Source organism: Alligator mississippiensis, chromosome 1, assembly GCF_030867095.1.
Source record: "Alligator mississippiensis isolate rAllMis1 chromosome 1, rAllMis1, whole genome shotgun sequence".
NCBI classification, from domain to species: domain Eukaryota; kingdom Metazoa; phylum Chordata; order Crocodylia; family Alligatoridae; genus Alligator; species Alligator mississippiensis.
This window is the reverse complement of record NC_081824.1, coordinates 342,631,712-342,644,859: the sequence shown is the minus strand read 5'-3', so window position 1 is coordinate 342,644,859 and position 13,148 is coordinate 342,631,712. Positions and strand designations below refer to the sequence as shown.

The following is a 13,148-nucleotide window of genomic DNA, read 5'->3' as shown; positions in this document are numbered from 1 at the left end:
GCAGAAAGTAGGACACATATCAATTGTGAATATGCTCCATGCACTTAAGACCAAAGAATTTTTTGCAGTCATGCCCACTTGGTCATGCTGGCTATACTTATACTGAGGGTATAAAGGGGAGTGCGGGACCAGTTGCCACACCAATTCCTCCCCTATTGCAGACTCAAAATATGGAGGAATTTGAAATAAAGGGTGGGCAATACAGAAAATAGGGGACATCTCAATGGCTAAGTATTGGATATCAGGAAAAACTTCACTTAGGACAATGAGGCAATGAAACAGACTGCATAGGGATGGTACAGAATCTCCATTACTGGAGGTTTTTTCAAAAAGAAGTTGGGTAACCATCAGACAGGGAATGATCTAGGAGTAGCTATGTCTGGAGTACGCTGTAAAGAACAACATATGTAAGCCCAGGAACCACCTACACATGAATTACTGGGAGATCATGAGAGGATCTCTGCAGCACAGAGCAGGGGGATACTGGAGAGGACCATGCTCAACAGCAGAAGTATAAAGCAGAGCTCCACAGCTGGGTAAGCTATGAAAGAAGACAAACACTCCTGAAATAAACTTATGGAGTGGATACAGAAAAGGGAGTTCTGGCTGTCCAGTTAGATGCTGCGATGTGTGGGACAGCAAGCATGACCACTAGGCTACAGAGCAAAATAGAGGGTGTTTTGATTTTTCCCATATTTCTGGGAAAAATCAGAAAAATCAAAATCAATTTTTTTTTCCACGTTTCTGGCAGGGATTTTTTTTTGCCTTCTTCAGAAACATTGGATGTTGGCTGCAGCCAAGGCTGGGAATTTTGACCTGGGTACATCAGTGTTTCTGCTAGGACTAAAACCTGGAGGTTCCTGGTTAGAGGGTCTTGCCCCTACTATCAGGGTCAGATCAGTTGCCACATTTGGGATTAGGAACAAATTATACCTTGTGGTCTGATGCATGTAGAGTGGGGTTTTTTTGCCTTCCTCTGTAGCCAGGGGCATGGCCATCCTTTTTGGATTTCTTGAGTGCCTTTTAATAAACCTTGCTGCAGCTAGGCATTGACGGCCCTCGTTCCCCAGTTTTAAATGTGGTAGGTTAGTGGTTTTGGACAATATGCCTTGTAGGTGTGTGAGAGGGTTGTTTATGTAGGTTTAAGAATAGGTTAGACAAGTATTTATATGAAATTGTTTAGATGGGGATGATCCTGCCGTGAGCTGGAGGTCACTTAGTCCACCCTGCCTGAGGTCCCTTCCAGCTTTTTTTTTTCTATGATTCTATGAAATTCTGTTCTCTTCTTGTAAGCAACCCTGAGCCTTTGTTGGGAAGGGTGGCATATACACTGAGGGTGTGTCTACATGTGCATTTTACTACAGTGAAGTATCAGCATCTACATGTGCCCCACAATTAGGGCACAGTTGATTAATTTACTCCAGCGTAGGATAGTCCCATCAGACACAGGTACTATCCGACAGCAGAGTAAATTACTGTGCTTAAACGCATATGTAGACAGTGATGTTGGGATTAGTTTACTCTGATTCAAATTATGCCAGTGTTTATTCAGTCACATTAATTGTATGTGTAGACATGCCCTGAAATAAATAAATAAATGTTTTGTCATCAAGGCAAAGCAGCATTTCTGGATCTAGATGACTGACTGGTCAAAGGAAACTTGTTTCTTCATCTTTTTCTCATTTTAAGTCAACAATAAAGAATAAAAGCTAATTTTAACACCAGCCTACAGTATAGAATTTATCTGGGTAATCTGCACTTTAGGACAGAACAAATCTACAGTAAAAGCTTTGTTATCTGGCACCCATGGGGAATGGGGTGTGCTGGATAACAAAATATGCTGGTTAATTAAGAGGCCTGAACAGGCGCTTTTGCCTGTTCAGGCTGACGCTTCTCCTGCCACGTTTGAGCTGTCACTGCCCCTCCCGTGGTATTGTTGACCCTCCTGCCACATCGCCGACCCTCCCGTGGGCCCTGAGGGACAGGGAGGTGGGCCCTGTGCAGCCTGCTTTGCCCCGGGCTATGGGGGCTCGGAGAAACCAGAAGTGCCACGGTGGGTACTTCCAATTTCACTTTACCTTACAAGCCGGTATGCTGGTTAATACAACATGCCAGCTTGAAGGTGCCAGTTAATGGAGCTTTTACTGTACTTATCTTTTGAAAGCTTGTAATTAGATCTACTCTGATCAATCCATTTCATCTGAATCCTTGACCTCTGATAAGACTGTATCTTTGTCTTGTGGGTCTACTTGAAATCTTGCACTTATATGAAATTGTACTGAAAGCTCCACCTATGGATGCAAGCATGGTTAAAAAAAGCTTACACCATAAGTGAGCACAGTCTAGGTAAGTAGTTCTCAACTTTTTTAGACTCAGGACACCCTACATTAGCCCATAGTCTTGGTTGCTCTGTTTTGAGGAATTGTTATCTTCTAGTTGCTCCTCCACCTCTTGTAAATACTCTGTAGGGTAGCAGTTCTTAACCTGTTTAGACTCCAGACATCACTTTGGAAAATGGTAGCTCTTTGCTCTCATTTGCCTTTTTTACTACAGAAAATAAATAGAGCAATTCTTCTGTTGCAAAGAACTCAGAAAGAATGGTTATGTTATTGTAGATTCTTATTTAAAACTAACAAATGGCCCATCAAGAATGATGGTGGGGGGTGGAGCACCACCATCCATCACCCTGTGCCGCCACCCCTCCCGCTCTGCGCCTGGCCCCTCCCCCCCCAACTCCACGTCTGGCCCTGCGCCTCCCAGGGAAGGTGGGGAAGTTTGCTCACCATCACCCACCACCCTGCATTGCTGCCGCTCCACATCCAGCCCCGCTTTGTCCCTGTAGCAGTGGCAGCGTGGGGCAGTGCATGGTGGTGACAGCAGCCATGTGCAAGCTTCCCTGTATGTGGGGGAGGGGAGCGGAGGGGGAAACTTGCGTGCAGTGGCCGCTGCTGCCACCCACCACCCTGCATTGCTGCCGCTATGGAAACGAAGCAGAGCTGGACATAGGGAAGTGGGGGGGAAGCTTGCACGCGGCTGCTGCCACCACCTCCCACCGCCCGGTGCTGCCACTGCTCCACATCCTACTCTGCTTTTTTCACAGAGCGGCGGCAGCATGGGGTGGTGGGTGGTGGTGCAGGGGGAAGCTTGCACGCATCAGCTGCTGCCACACTGCCCTGCGCCACCGCCTCCCAGGAGCAGGGGGAACAAGCTTGCCCTGCCATCCCCCTCCCCAGCACCCTGTGCCGCTGCCTCCTCCAAGGAGCGGGGGGTCCAAGGCCTGCAACAGTGGCCTTGGACCCACCACTCCATCCCTTCCATCATGGCGGTGCTCCGCTGTCCCACACCATCCCCACCATTCACCACGGAGCACTCCGGTTGTTTCAGTAAGCATTGTAATTGGCTGCTGAGACAACCAATCAGAGTGCTCCAAGAGCGTTATGGACAGACAGAGACGTATGGACTAAGCCCTTTTAAAATGTTTTATATATATATATATAAAATAAAAACTATTTTCTTTTGTAAGTCGTGTAGATATTTGCATACCAAACAGTACCAATGTTTGGCATGGCACCCTGGGATACCCTTAGAAGGATCTCATGGCATCCCAGGTTAAGAATCACTTGTCTAGATGGTTTCAGTCCTTAAAAGTTGTTAAAAACCCACTGAGCAATGCACATTAGAAAGATTGCATTCAATTGAAATTCAATCAATCCTTTGTATAGCAGAAATTAAGCTAGAAAAACATATACAGATATGAAGAAACCCTATGTGATGAAACAAAAGAGTTTAGGCACAGTGTGATCAGCTTTATGCATGTCCACTATGTGCGGGCCGGGAACGATCCGAGGCCCTTTTGTGCACCGCGGGCTGTGGCCAGCAGCCCGGACACGCCGGGTCGGGGAAGGCAGGCGGCGCGCTAGAATTAGGCACGGATGCTTAATGGTTGTTTAAGATTATTTACTTACACCGAAGATGGTCGGGGTGTAGGCTGGAACGTTTCCAGGAATACTTTGCATAAATCCTAGTTTTAGGACTCGGACAGAACTCTGATTCACTCACACGAAGTTGTCGAGGCTCCGTGGAACTTTTGCACGCAGGGAAGGGTACGTTGAGGGATCGTTTGGCGACGGGGAGAAGAATCGATAGGTGATCAGTCTATCAGCTAGCCACAAGTCAAATCTCCTTAGAGGCACTTTGCAGCATGCTCAAAGTTCTCCAGCTTGGGCGGAAACCACTCAAGCCTCTTATACGGCCAGCAAGCCAATCGCTAGCCGCCACATAGGAATAATTTAGAACTGACCAATAGTGGGGCACGAATTTAAATACAAATGGCGGGAACTCCTTGCAACGTGCATTTCTGTGCTGCAATGAAGAAATGCACCCTGCAAAGAAAGCTACAAACGGCGGGAAAATAATTTAGCAGTGCCGAAGCACACACAAACAAAAAATCACACCCTTGGGTTGTGACACACAGTGAGGCTTACCAAATATACTGGCCTTTTATTGAAAATTTCACAACTCTCCCATATTTCCCTTTGAGTGTACTTGGCAGCCTTCCATCCTTCAAGGAGGTAATTGGACTGTATGCTTGCTTCCAGTAACAGTGGGATTTCCGAAAGGAATGGGACAGTTTTCCCAGCATTATTGAAACCGACATCATCAGGGAATCTCAGTTTAGTGTTGATAACTCTAATGAGCCTCCCCAGTTGAAACCTTTTTGCCTCATGTCCATTCCTCCATAACTCTGTGAAAGTGGCTTGCCTTCTAAGCATAACAGCAGCCAGGATGATAGAAGCTCTTCTGTCTGACTTGTCCCATGTATTGTTTCATCATGTTAGTCTCATTGAGACCACACCCCAAAAAGTTTCAGAATTTCAAATTAATAGAGCAACTTGCTCAGCTGTGTTCTTTCCCAATCTTACGCAAATCATGAAAAATGAAAGTATACTTCTTAGAAGATGTAGCATTTTTCCTGGAGATGACAAAACCCTTTGGATGATTTCTGAAACTATTTGTTTCTTTTGCTGAGAGAATGAGTGAAATTTTTACCCAAGGATTATTACATTGGATCTCCAAATATGAACTAATTTGCTTTGAATTATCTAAGACACTGATGCTTAAGTACACACAGCCAGAACCCATGCAACATCAGTAGCTCCTTTTAAAATGTTAATCTATGGAAGATAACAATGTGGGGTTCCATGCATACCTTAATAAAACTTTGCACGTTAGTTCTGGCAGCTGCTGCAGATTATTCTTTTTGTAGGGTAGCTCTTCTCTCCCTACCACAACAGGACCCCAAGCATTCACCTCCCTGGTTTATATACTGTTTGATGTTCAGTTATGGTGAAATGCACACAGGAACAAGCATTTGGAGAAATAAAATGTCCTTACCTTTATAGTAATTGGAGTTCTTTGAGATGTGCTGTCCCTGTGTTTGCTTCACTTCCTGCCCTTTATTTCAAATTCCTCCATACTTTATACTATATAGTCTTCAATAGGAGAGGAACAGGTGTGGCATCTGATCTTACACTCCCCTTTATACCTTCCATATGAGTGTAAGCAGCATAACCAAGTGGGCACGACTCCAAAAAATTCCTTCGTCTTGGGTGCATGGGGCACATTCACAATCTACAGTAGAATATACACAGGGACAACACATCTTGAAAAATTGTAGTTCCTAGAAAGGAAGTACTTTTTCTTTCTCTTCTGTAGTGTTGATGAAAAGTTCTGTTTCTAGTGAGCTGCTTTAAACTTGCTGGGAGCTATGATGCTGTAGAAACTGTTTTGTGATTTTTCTTCCTGTTTGTTCAATTTTGATGGCAAACAATATAATCTACATGCTTATTAACATCAGTAGACCAACAGTCTTTGTTTCTGAATAACTGTTACTGAATTTAGAATAATATATTTACAGGTAAAATGTTCCAGTCTCCAGATATCACGCTTATTGTGGAGTTTATATTTATGTTTTATAAGGAGAAACCTATTGATTGGCTGTTAGATCATATCCTCTGGGTGAAAGTCTGCAACCCTGAAAAAGATGCAGTAAGTTTACTTCTTGTTCTTGAGCTTCTAAGGTTTATTCTTTATATGTTTTCTGAGTCCAAAATGTAGTGAATGATTCTTTCATGGTTTCTGTATATCCAGTTACAAGTCTTACTTTCTTGTTAGATTTTAATCTGTGAGAAAAAATTGGAGGTGTTAGTTTATAAAGAAACATTTTTCTTAGATTTTTCTACTATTTTAGATTTGGAAGGTTTGTTAAATGCATTGCTTGGAGAGAAGAGAAGTCAAAGTCTTTGTTGTACCAGGAGCTCCAAGCTGTAACTCAGAACATTTTTTGCAAAGTATACTGAGTTCCAGCAGACCAAACAGAAGTTCACTGTTGGTTCCAGGGGAGATGGGAATCTAGCTGGGGGCTGGGAGCCTGCAGCCAGGTTCCCACAGTAAGGCCAGTGCTCTCTGTCAGTGCTCTCTGTTTTCAGAATGGGAGGGGGAAAAGACAGCAGAGGGAGCTGGTTCTTGGGGGTCCCCAGCTGGTGCTGAAGGGTGGGGTGGGTTAGTTGGAGCCCCCCCCCCACCTCAGGGGAGTGTAATATACCTGCCCCACCCTTGGGGTAGGGGCTGAAAACCCAAAGACTGAACTCCCTCTGCTCCCTTCCCCCCCCTCCCACTCTGAAAAGAGCCATAGGCTGGGAGCTCTGCAGACACAAGTTACAAAAGATGCTACATTTTGTAACATCTTTATCTGATACCTCATGCAATGTGGGGCCAGATTTTCACCCAATAGGCCATTTTTGAAGCGGCTTTCAGCAGTGCACTTGTGTTTGGTCACAGCTATAGACTGCTTTCTGTGGCCAGATCAGGCAAAAACTGTCACTTCTGTCTGCACCCTAACAGTTATATAAGCTATGTTTAACACTGCAGGAAAAATACTGTAGCCCATTATGTAAAGCTGTAGCCCAGTAACTCAGTGAATAGCACTCAGTATTTTAGTGAAAGTCTTCTGCCTTGTATTTTGCTGGTGACTTTAAAAGAGTCCAAATTTCCTTCTGGTTTCTTTATCTTCATAACAGTAAGTTCCCTAGGCAGCAGTGTAGCAGGAACACTACAGGGAGTACCTGTTGCCCAATAGAAACCCCTTTGTGAATGGAAGAAGCAGCATTGACTGGTTCTGATAAAAATGTGAGGCCTAGAGGGTGGCCTGAAACTCTGAGGAATTCCCTGAAAAATTATACAAAATTATTTATGAAGATTGGTAAACTGCTTGAAAACATGCTAGAATTGCAGCACACTGCAATTCTCAAAACACTGAAAAATCCTTTTTCGCTCCCTAATGACATACAGTAGCTCTCTAAACATAATCAAAACTTTGCAGTTCAAGGCTATGGATTCTTCGTAACAGTTGCTTGAGAGGCATTTAGTAATTATTGCTGCTTTCCTAGTTTGGTAGGCCTCAAAAGAACTCTTATTTATTATGATAGCAAAGCTTTATGTCCAGGGGGGCCATGTGTGTTTGCCTACAGAATTGTTTCCAGCTTAATTTTATGCATACTGTGCTTTTCTTGGTTGAGATATTTTTCCCCTAAAAATCCTATGTACATGTCTATGCTCCATTGGCAGCATAGAGTCAAAGGACTGGAAGGGACCAGCAAGATCATAAAATTTGGTCTCCCACCTTAGGCAGGTTATTGGGCTCAAATGAGCTCAACGTGGTGCTTATCCAGCCTCCTCTTGAACACCTCCGAGGATGGCAACTGCATCACATCTGCTGGGAGTGTGTTCCAGATTCTAGTTACCCTTATGGAAAAGAAGTTTTTCCTTATGTCCAGCCTAAATTTTCCCTCAATTAGCTTGTGCCCATTGGTCCTCGTCCTCCCAAGGGGTGCCTTCCTTAAGAGTTGGTCCCCTAGATCTTGGTGCTCATGCTTGACGTATTTGTAGGCAGCTATTAAGTCACCTCAGTCTTCTCTTACTCAGACTTAACAGGACCAGTTTGTGGAGTCTCTCCTCGTAGAGCCTGTCTTCCAGGCTCCGAGTCATATGGGTGGCCCTTCTCTGTACCCTCTCGAACTTATTCACATCCTTCTTGAAGTGCGGTGCCCAGAACTGGACATAGTACTCCAGTTGTGGCCTCACCAATGCTGAATAGAGAGGGAGAATCATCTTGGAATTATTGGCAATACATCACCTGATGCACACCAAAGTTCTGTTTGCCGTGCTGGCAACTTCATCACACTGTTGGCTTATGCTTATTATCTGGTCGACTGTGACCCCCAGGTCCCATTCAGATGCCAGTAAGTGAACTACCACCCATTGTGTATTTATGGGGGATGTTCTTCCTATCCAGATGAAAAACCCTGCACTTTCCCCTGTTGAACCTCATCTGATTCCATTCAGCCCATAGAACTAGTCTGTCAAGGTCATCCTGGATCCTTACCCTATCCTCTGATGTTGCCCACGTTTCCCCATAGCTTGGTGTCATCCACAAACTTAATCATTGAGCTCTCCAACCCCTCATGCAAGTCATTGATAAATATGTTAAAGAGGACAGGTCCAAGCACTGATTCCTGGGGGACACCACTGGAGACAGCCCTCCAGGATTGGGCCATGCCATCAGTTACAACTCTCTGGGATTGACCTCAAAGCCAATTGTCCACCCACGTCATTGTAGACTAGTCTAGGCCAGTACCCTCCAGTTTGATTGAGACACTGTCATGGGAAACAGAATCAAAGGCTTTATTGAAGTTTAAGTAAATGATATCTGGGTGAGCTGGTTAGTTACCTGGTCATAAAAGGACACCAGATTTGTCAGGCATGATCTACCCTTGACAAAGCCATGCTGATTGCTTCTTAATACCCCATTAGTTAAGAGCTTGTGATTGATGGCCTGCTTGACAATTTATTTCAAAATTTTTTCCCAAAACTGAAGTCAGACTGACCGGTCTATAGTTTGCAGGTTCATCCCTCTTCTCTTTCTTAAAGATTGGAACCATATTGGCCCTCTTCCAGTCATTCAGGACCACTCCTGAGTTCCACAACTCTTCGAACAGCTTTGCCAGTGGCCCTGATGTGAGCTCAGCCAGTTCTTTCAGGACTCTTGTATGCAGGTCATGTGGCCCAGCAGACTTGAAAATGTCCAAATATTCTAAGAGTACCGTCACCTGTTCGTGACCGGTTTCATGTGAACTGTTGTCTTCCCCGTATTCCCTGCGCCTCTGGACAGGTGAACAGCTCCCATCTGATTTCAGGAATACCAATGTGAAGTATGTACTCAGAAGATCTGCCTTTTTGTGGGGATCAACTGTGGGCTCCCCCTCCGTATTCAGTAGGGGTCCCACAGTGTAGCTCGATTTTATTTTTCTTGCTCCCTATGTACCTATAGAAGGACTTTTTGTTGTCCTTTACTTTGATTGCCAGCTTGATCTCCATGCCAGCTTTGGCTTTCCGTGACTCATACCTGCAGACTCTGGCTATGTAAGTGTACCCCTCTCTAGTTGCTGAACCATTTTTCCATTGCTTATGTGCTTCTTTTTTCTTTTTCAATAGTTCCCTAATGACCCTGCTGAGCCAAGCAGGTCTCTTGGCTTCCTTTCCTGCTTTTTGGCCATGTGGGAATGGCCTCTTTTTGAGCACTGAGAATTGCCCCCTTGAGGAAGCACCACCATTTATGAACTCACAAATCATCCAGTCGCAGAGAACATCTCTAATTAGATTTCTGAGTTTACCAAAGTCTGCCCTTCTGAAGTGTAGGACTTCTGTTCTACTAACTGAATTCCCAGCCTTCTGGTGGATGATGAACTTAATCAGATTGTGATCACTGTCACCCAGCAGACCTCCAATCCTCAGGTCACCTACCATGTCCTCCCTTTTGGCCAACACTAGATCCAGAGTGGCTTTACCCCTAGTTGGCACTTCCACAACCTGTGTCCGGAACGGGTCATTGATAGCTGCCAAGAAGTTGGCTGACCTGCTGGAGCTGTTGGTTCTCCCAACAGATGTCAGGGTAGTTGAAGTTACCCATGACAATCAAGTCTTTAGTGGTGGCTGCCTCAGTCAGTTGCCTGGAGAATGCCTGATCACTTTCCTCTTCTTGGGAGGGAGGCCTATAGTAGACTCCCACCATCAGGTCTCCCTTTCCTGAACCCCCTTGTATCTTTACCCAGGGGTCTCAAGGGACCTCTTTCTGCTATCTAATGTGACCTACAGGGAGGGGTGCTGCTCTTTCACATAGAAGGCCACACCTCCTTCCTTCTTCCCAACCCGATCCCTTCTATAGCCCTCAATATCCACTGCCCAATCATACATATCATCCCGCCAGGTCTCCGTCAGCCCAGTGAGGTCAAATTCCTCATCTACCAGGAGTGCCATCATGCTCCAGCCAGGGTGGCCCTGAGCACACCCCACCCACATGCACACTCCAAAACTGGCAATGCACTGGTGAGACTGTTCCATGGTCATTTTCTGTGGCCATTCTGGAGCACACTGAGGACCAGGATCTTAAGACCAACTGCAGAGGGACACCCAGAGTATCTTACATATTTCCGTGGTTGGAGTGTATTAGCAGGACAGGATGGGAAAGGCATGCTCACAGACAACTTGGGAAGTGCATTCTGCTGCCAAAAGGTAGATATGCCTGGTGTGTTTATCCACCTGTGAAGGGCCCAGTGTGGTCAAAGTATTGCAGTTCTGTTGCAGCTGTGGAGACAGAATGGAAAGATTTTGTTTCCATGGCACTGTTGGCATATAGAGAGATTAGTGCCAGTGGGGAGTCTGAGGCTACAAGCACCATGTTTCCTACAATAAACCATTTTGTCCTGAGACAGAGTGCAGTTATTCATATGGCTGTGTTTGTTGTCTTGGGACAAACCCTAAAAAGGTTCAGAGGATAAGAAATGCTTAGGGTTATCATATTTTTCAGTTTCAAAAAAAGAGGACACCTGTTGGGGGAGAGGGGGAGTAATAAGATTGGGAGGGCAGTGATATGCTGATGCCTTTGCCCTGGCCGCACCCCTCACTCCCAAGCCAGAGCACCCCCAGCCCTGCTGCTGCCCCTCACTCCTGACTCACGGTACCTCACCCCCCAGACCATGCTGGTGCCCCTCACTCCCAACTCACAACCCCCCTATCCCTACGGATACCCCTCACTCCTGACCCGCAGGCCCCTGGCACTGCCTGTGCCCTGCACTCCCAACCCACAGTCCCCCACCCCTCCTGGTGCCCCTCACTCCTAAGCCACAGTACCCTGCCCCCTCAGCCCTGCCAGTGCTCCTCTTGACCTGCAGCCCCCTGCTGCCCCCAGCCCTGCAACATCTCCCAGCTGCCCTGCCCCTGTGAGCAGAGGCACTGGTTCTAGTTCCACTGGCCCAGCCATGCAGCTTCCTGCTGCCCTTAAAGGGACCCCCTGCCCCCTTCCACTGCTGGAGGGGCAGGTGCCTCCCCCACCCCGCTGTGCTCCAATCTCAGTGCCTGGACAGTTTTCCCAGCACCAGCAGGTGCCCATCCCCACTACACACACACATACACAGCCTCCTGAACAGTCCCCAAACCCTTGCCCTCCAACCCCTGCCCCCCATAGACTTACCTGCATTCAGCTGCCAGGGCTGCTCCTACCACCCTGCCTGACTGCATGCCGGCGACATACATGTGTGCGCATGCCAGTGCACATGAAGCCTCCTGCCTCCAATCTCCCTCCCCCCAGGCCCAAGCAGCTCCTTGCTAGGGCAAGCTAGGAAGTGCCAGGAAATACGTCAGTCCTGAGCAGAGCAAAATCCTGAGCATTTGTTGATACTTTAAAATACCACCTGGACTGAGATGGGAGGACGGAAAAAGAGGACATGTCCAGGAAAACCCTAGAAATGCTAATAGTTTGGCTTGGAACATTGCAAAATGTATCTAAACAGTTGCATCAGACAGCCCTTTGCCAAACCCCAACTTGAAGGGCACAGCTAGTTCCGGGACAAATGCAACATCTGTTTGTAGCCTGAGGCATGTGGTTAGGTGGTTCCTTCCTATCGCTGAACAGAATACAAATAATCAGAATATAGCCTAGTCATGTCCAGTTCTTGAAGACTGCCTTTGTTGGTAGTAGAAATAATAAAGCAACATTAATCTCCCCCTAAATTTTTCCCAAATTTGGAGTTCCTGTGTTTTCCTGCAGGCACCATTAATTCTAGTTTCCTTATCCTTATGGAGTTACAGAGTGCATAATACACAAGTGAACTTAATTTACTCAGCAGTTTTATGTCGGGTATTAACACCAAATAAATAGGATAGACCAACAAAGAAGTCCCACTAGCCTTGTTAAAGGATAGGAAGTGGAGGGAAGATGATGGCGTACCTAAGATTAAGCAGACTAGTCGTATATTTAGAATGTGTAGAGGTTGCCCAGTTGATAGATGTTGTAGTTATAAAAGGGGACTATAGGCTGCCATGAATCCTGCCTGCAGATTGGTAGATAAATTCTGTCTCCTCATTTTTTCTCATATAATTTGTTTGCACAAAGCCTGTGTGCTTGGCCTTTTCTGCAGCAGGAGGAATGGAGTGACTTTAACCCTGGATGAATAAAAAGGTGCTATTGGCTGTCAATAAAATTGCATCAAGAATGCAGTAAATAGCTCCAGCTTCTTGTAATTTGTTTTTGATTCATGAAGCATAGATTATCAGACAGTTTCAAGTACAAACTCATTGATCTTTGTGTGTATCGTGTTTGCTAATTGGACGTTTATTTGATTTTCTTTTTCAGAAACATTGTGATCGACAAAAATCTAATCTACGGATACGCTTCAGGCCTTCTCTTTTCCAACATGTTGGCCTGCACTCCTCACTAGCAGGAAAGATCCAGAAACTCACAGTTAGTAACTAAAACGTCCCTTTCCTTTTAGAGCAAATAGGGTTGATAATTTGTCAGTATTTGAGAAAACAAACATTTTATTATATTCTAGCATTTCAAGTATAATGTACTGTATTTAGAATCAAACTTGATTAATGCCAGTTAAATAATAAATTCCTTCAACTCATTTATTATGCACCAACTGCATAGTTTTTCATTTTTAATCTCTAACATTTTGTCTGTAATAACATAGCCTTATTCATCAATATGAGATCTAATATTTTCAGTAGAGGAAATGGGTGATACATTTGCT

The 13,148-nt window shown here is 45.4% G+C and overlaps 1 protein-coding gene across 6 annotated transcripts in view; it reads left to right on the top strand.

Moving 5' to 3' along the window:
- Positions 1 to 13,148, top strand: part of MGAT4A (alpha-1,3-mannosyl-glycoprotein 4-beta-N-acetylglucosaminyltransferase A) — a 181,614-nt gene that overhangs the window by 137,205 nt on the left and 31,261 nt on the right. For all 6 annotated transcript variants that reach the window (XR_009459160.1, XM_014600337.3, XM_019485097.2 and 3 more), the window contains 2 exons: positions 5,918 to 6,048; positions 12,749 to 12,856. Coding sequence is in view for 5 of the 6 variants with exons in the window: in XM_014600337.3 (XP_014455823.1) it covers positions 5,918 to 6,048; positions 12,749 to 12,856 (239 nt within the window). In the remaining variant the exon portion in view is untranslated. The remainder of the gene's footprint in view (positions 1 to 5,917; positions 6,049 to 12,748; positions 12,857 to 13,148) is intronic.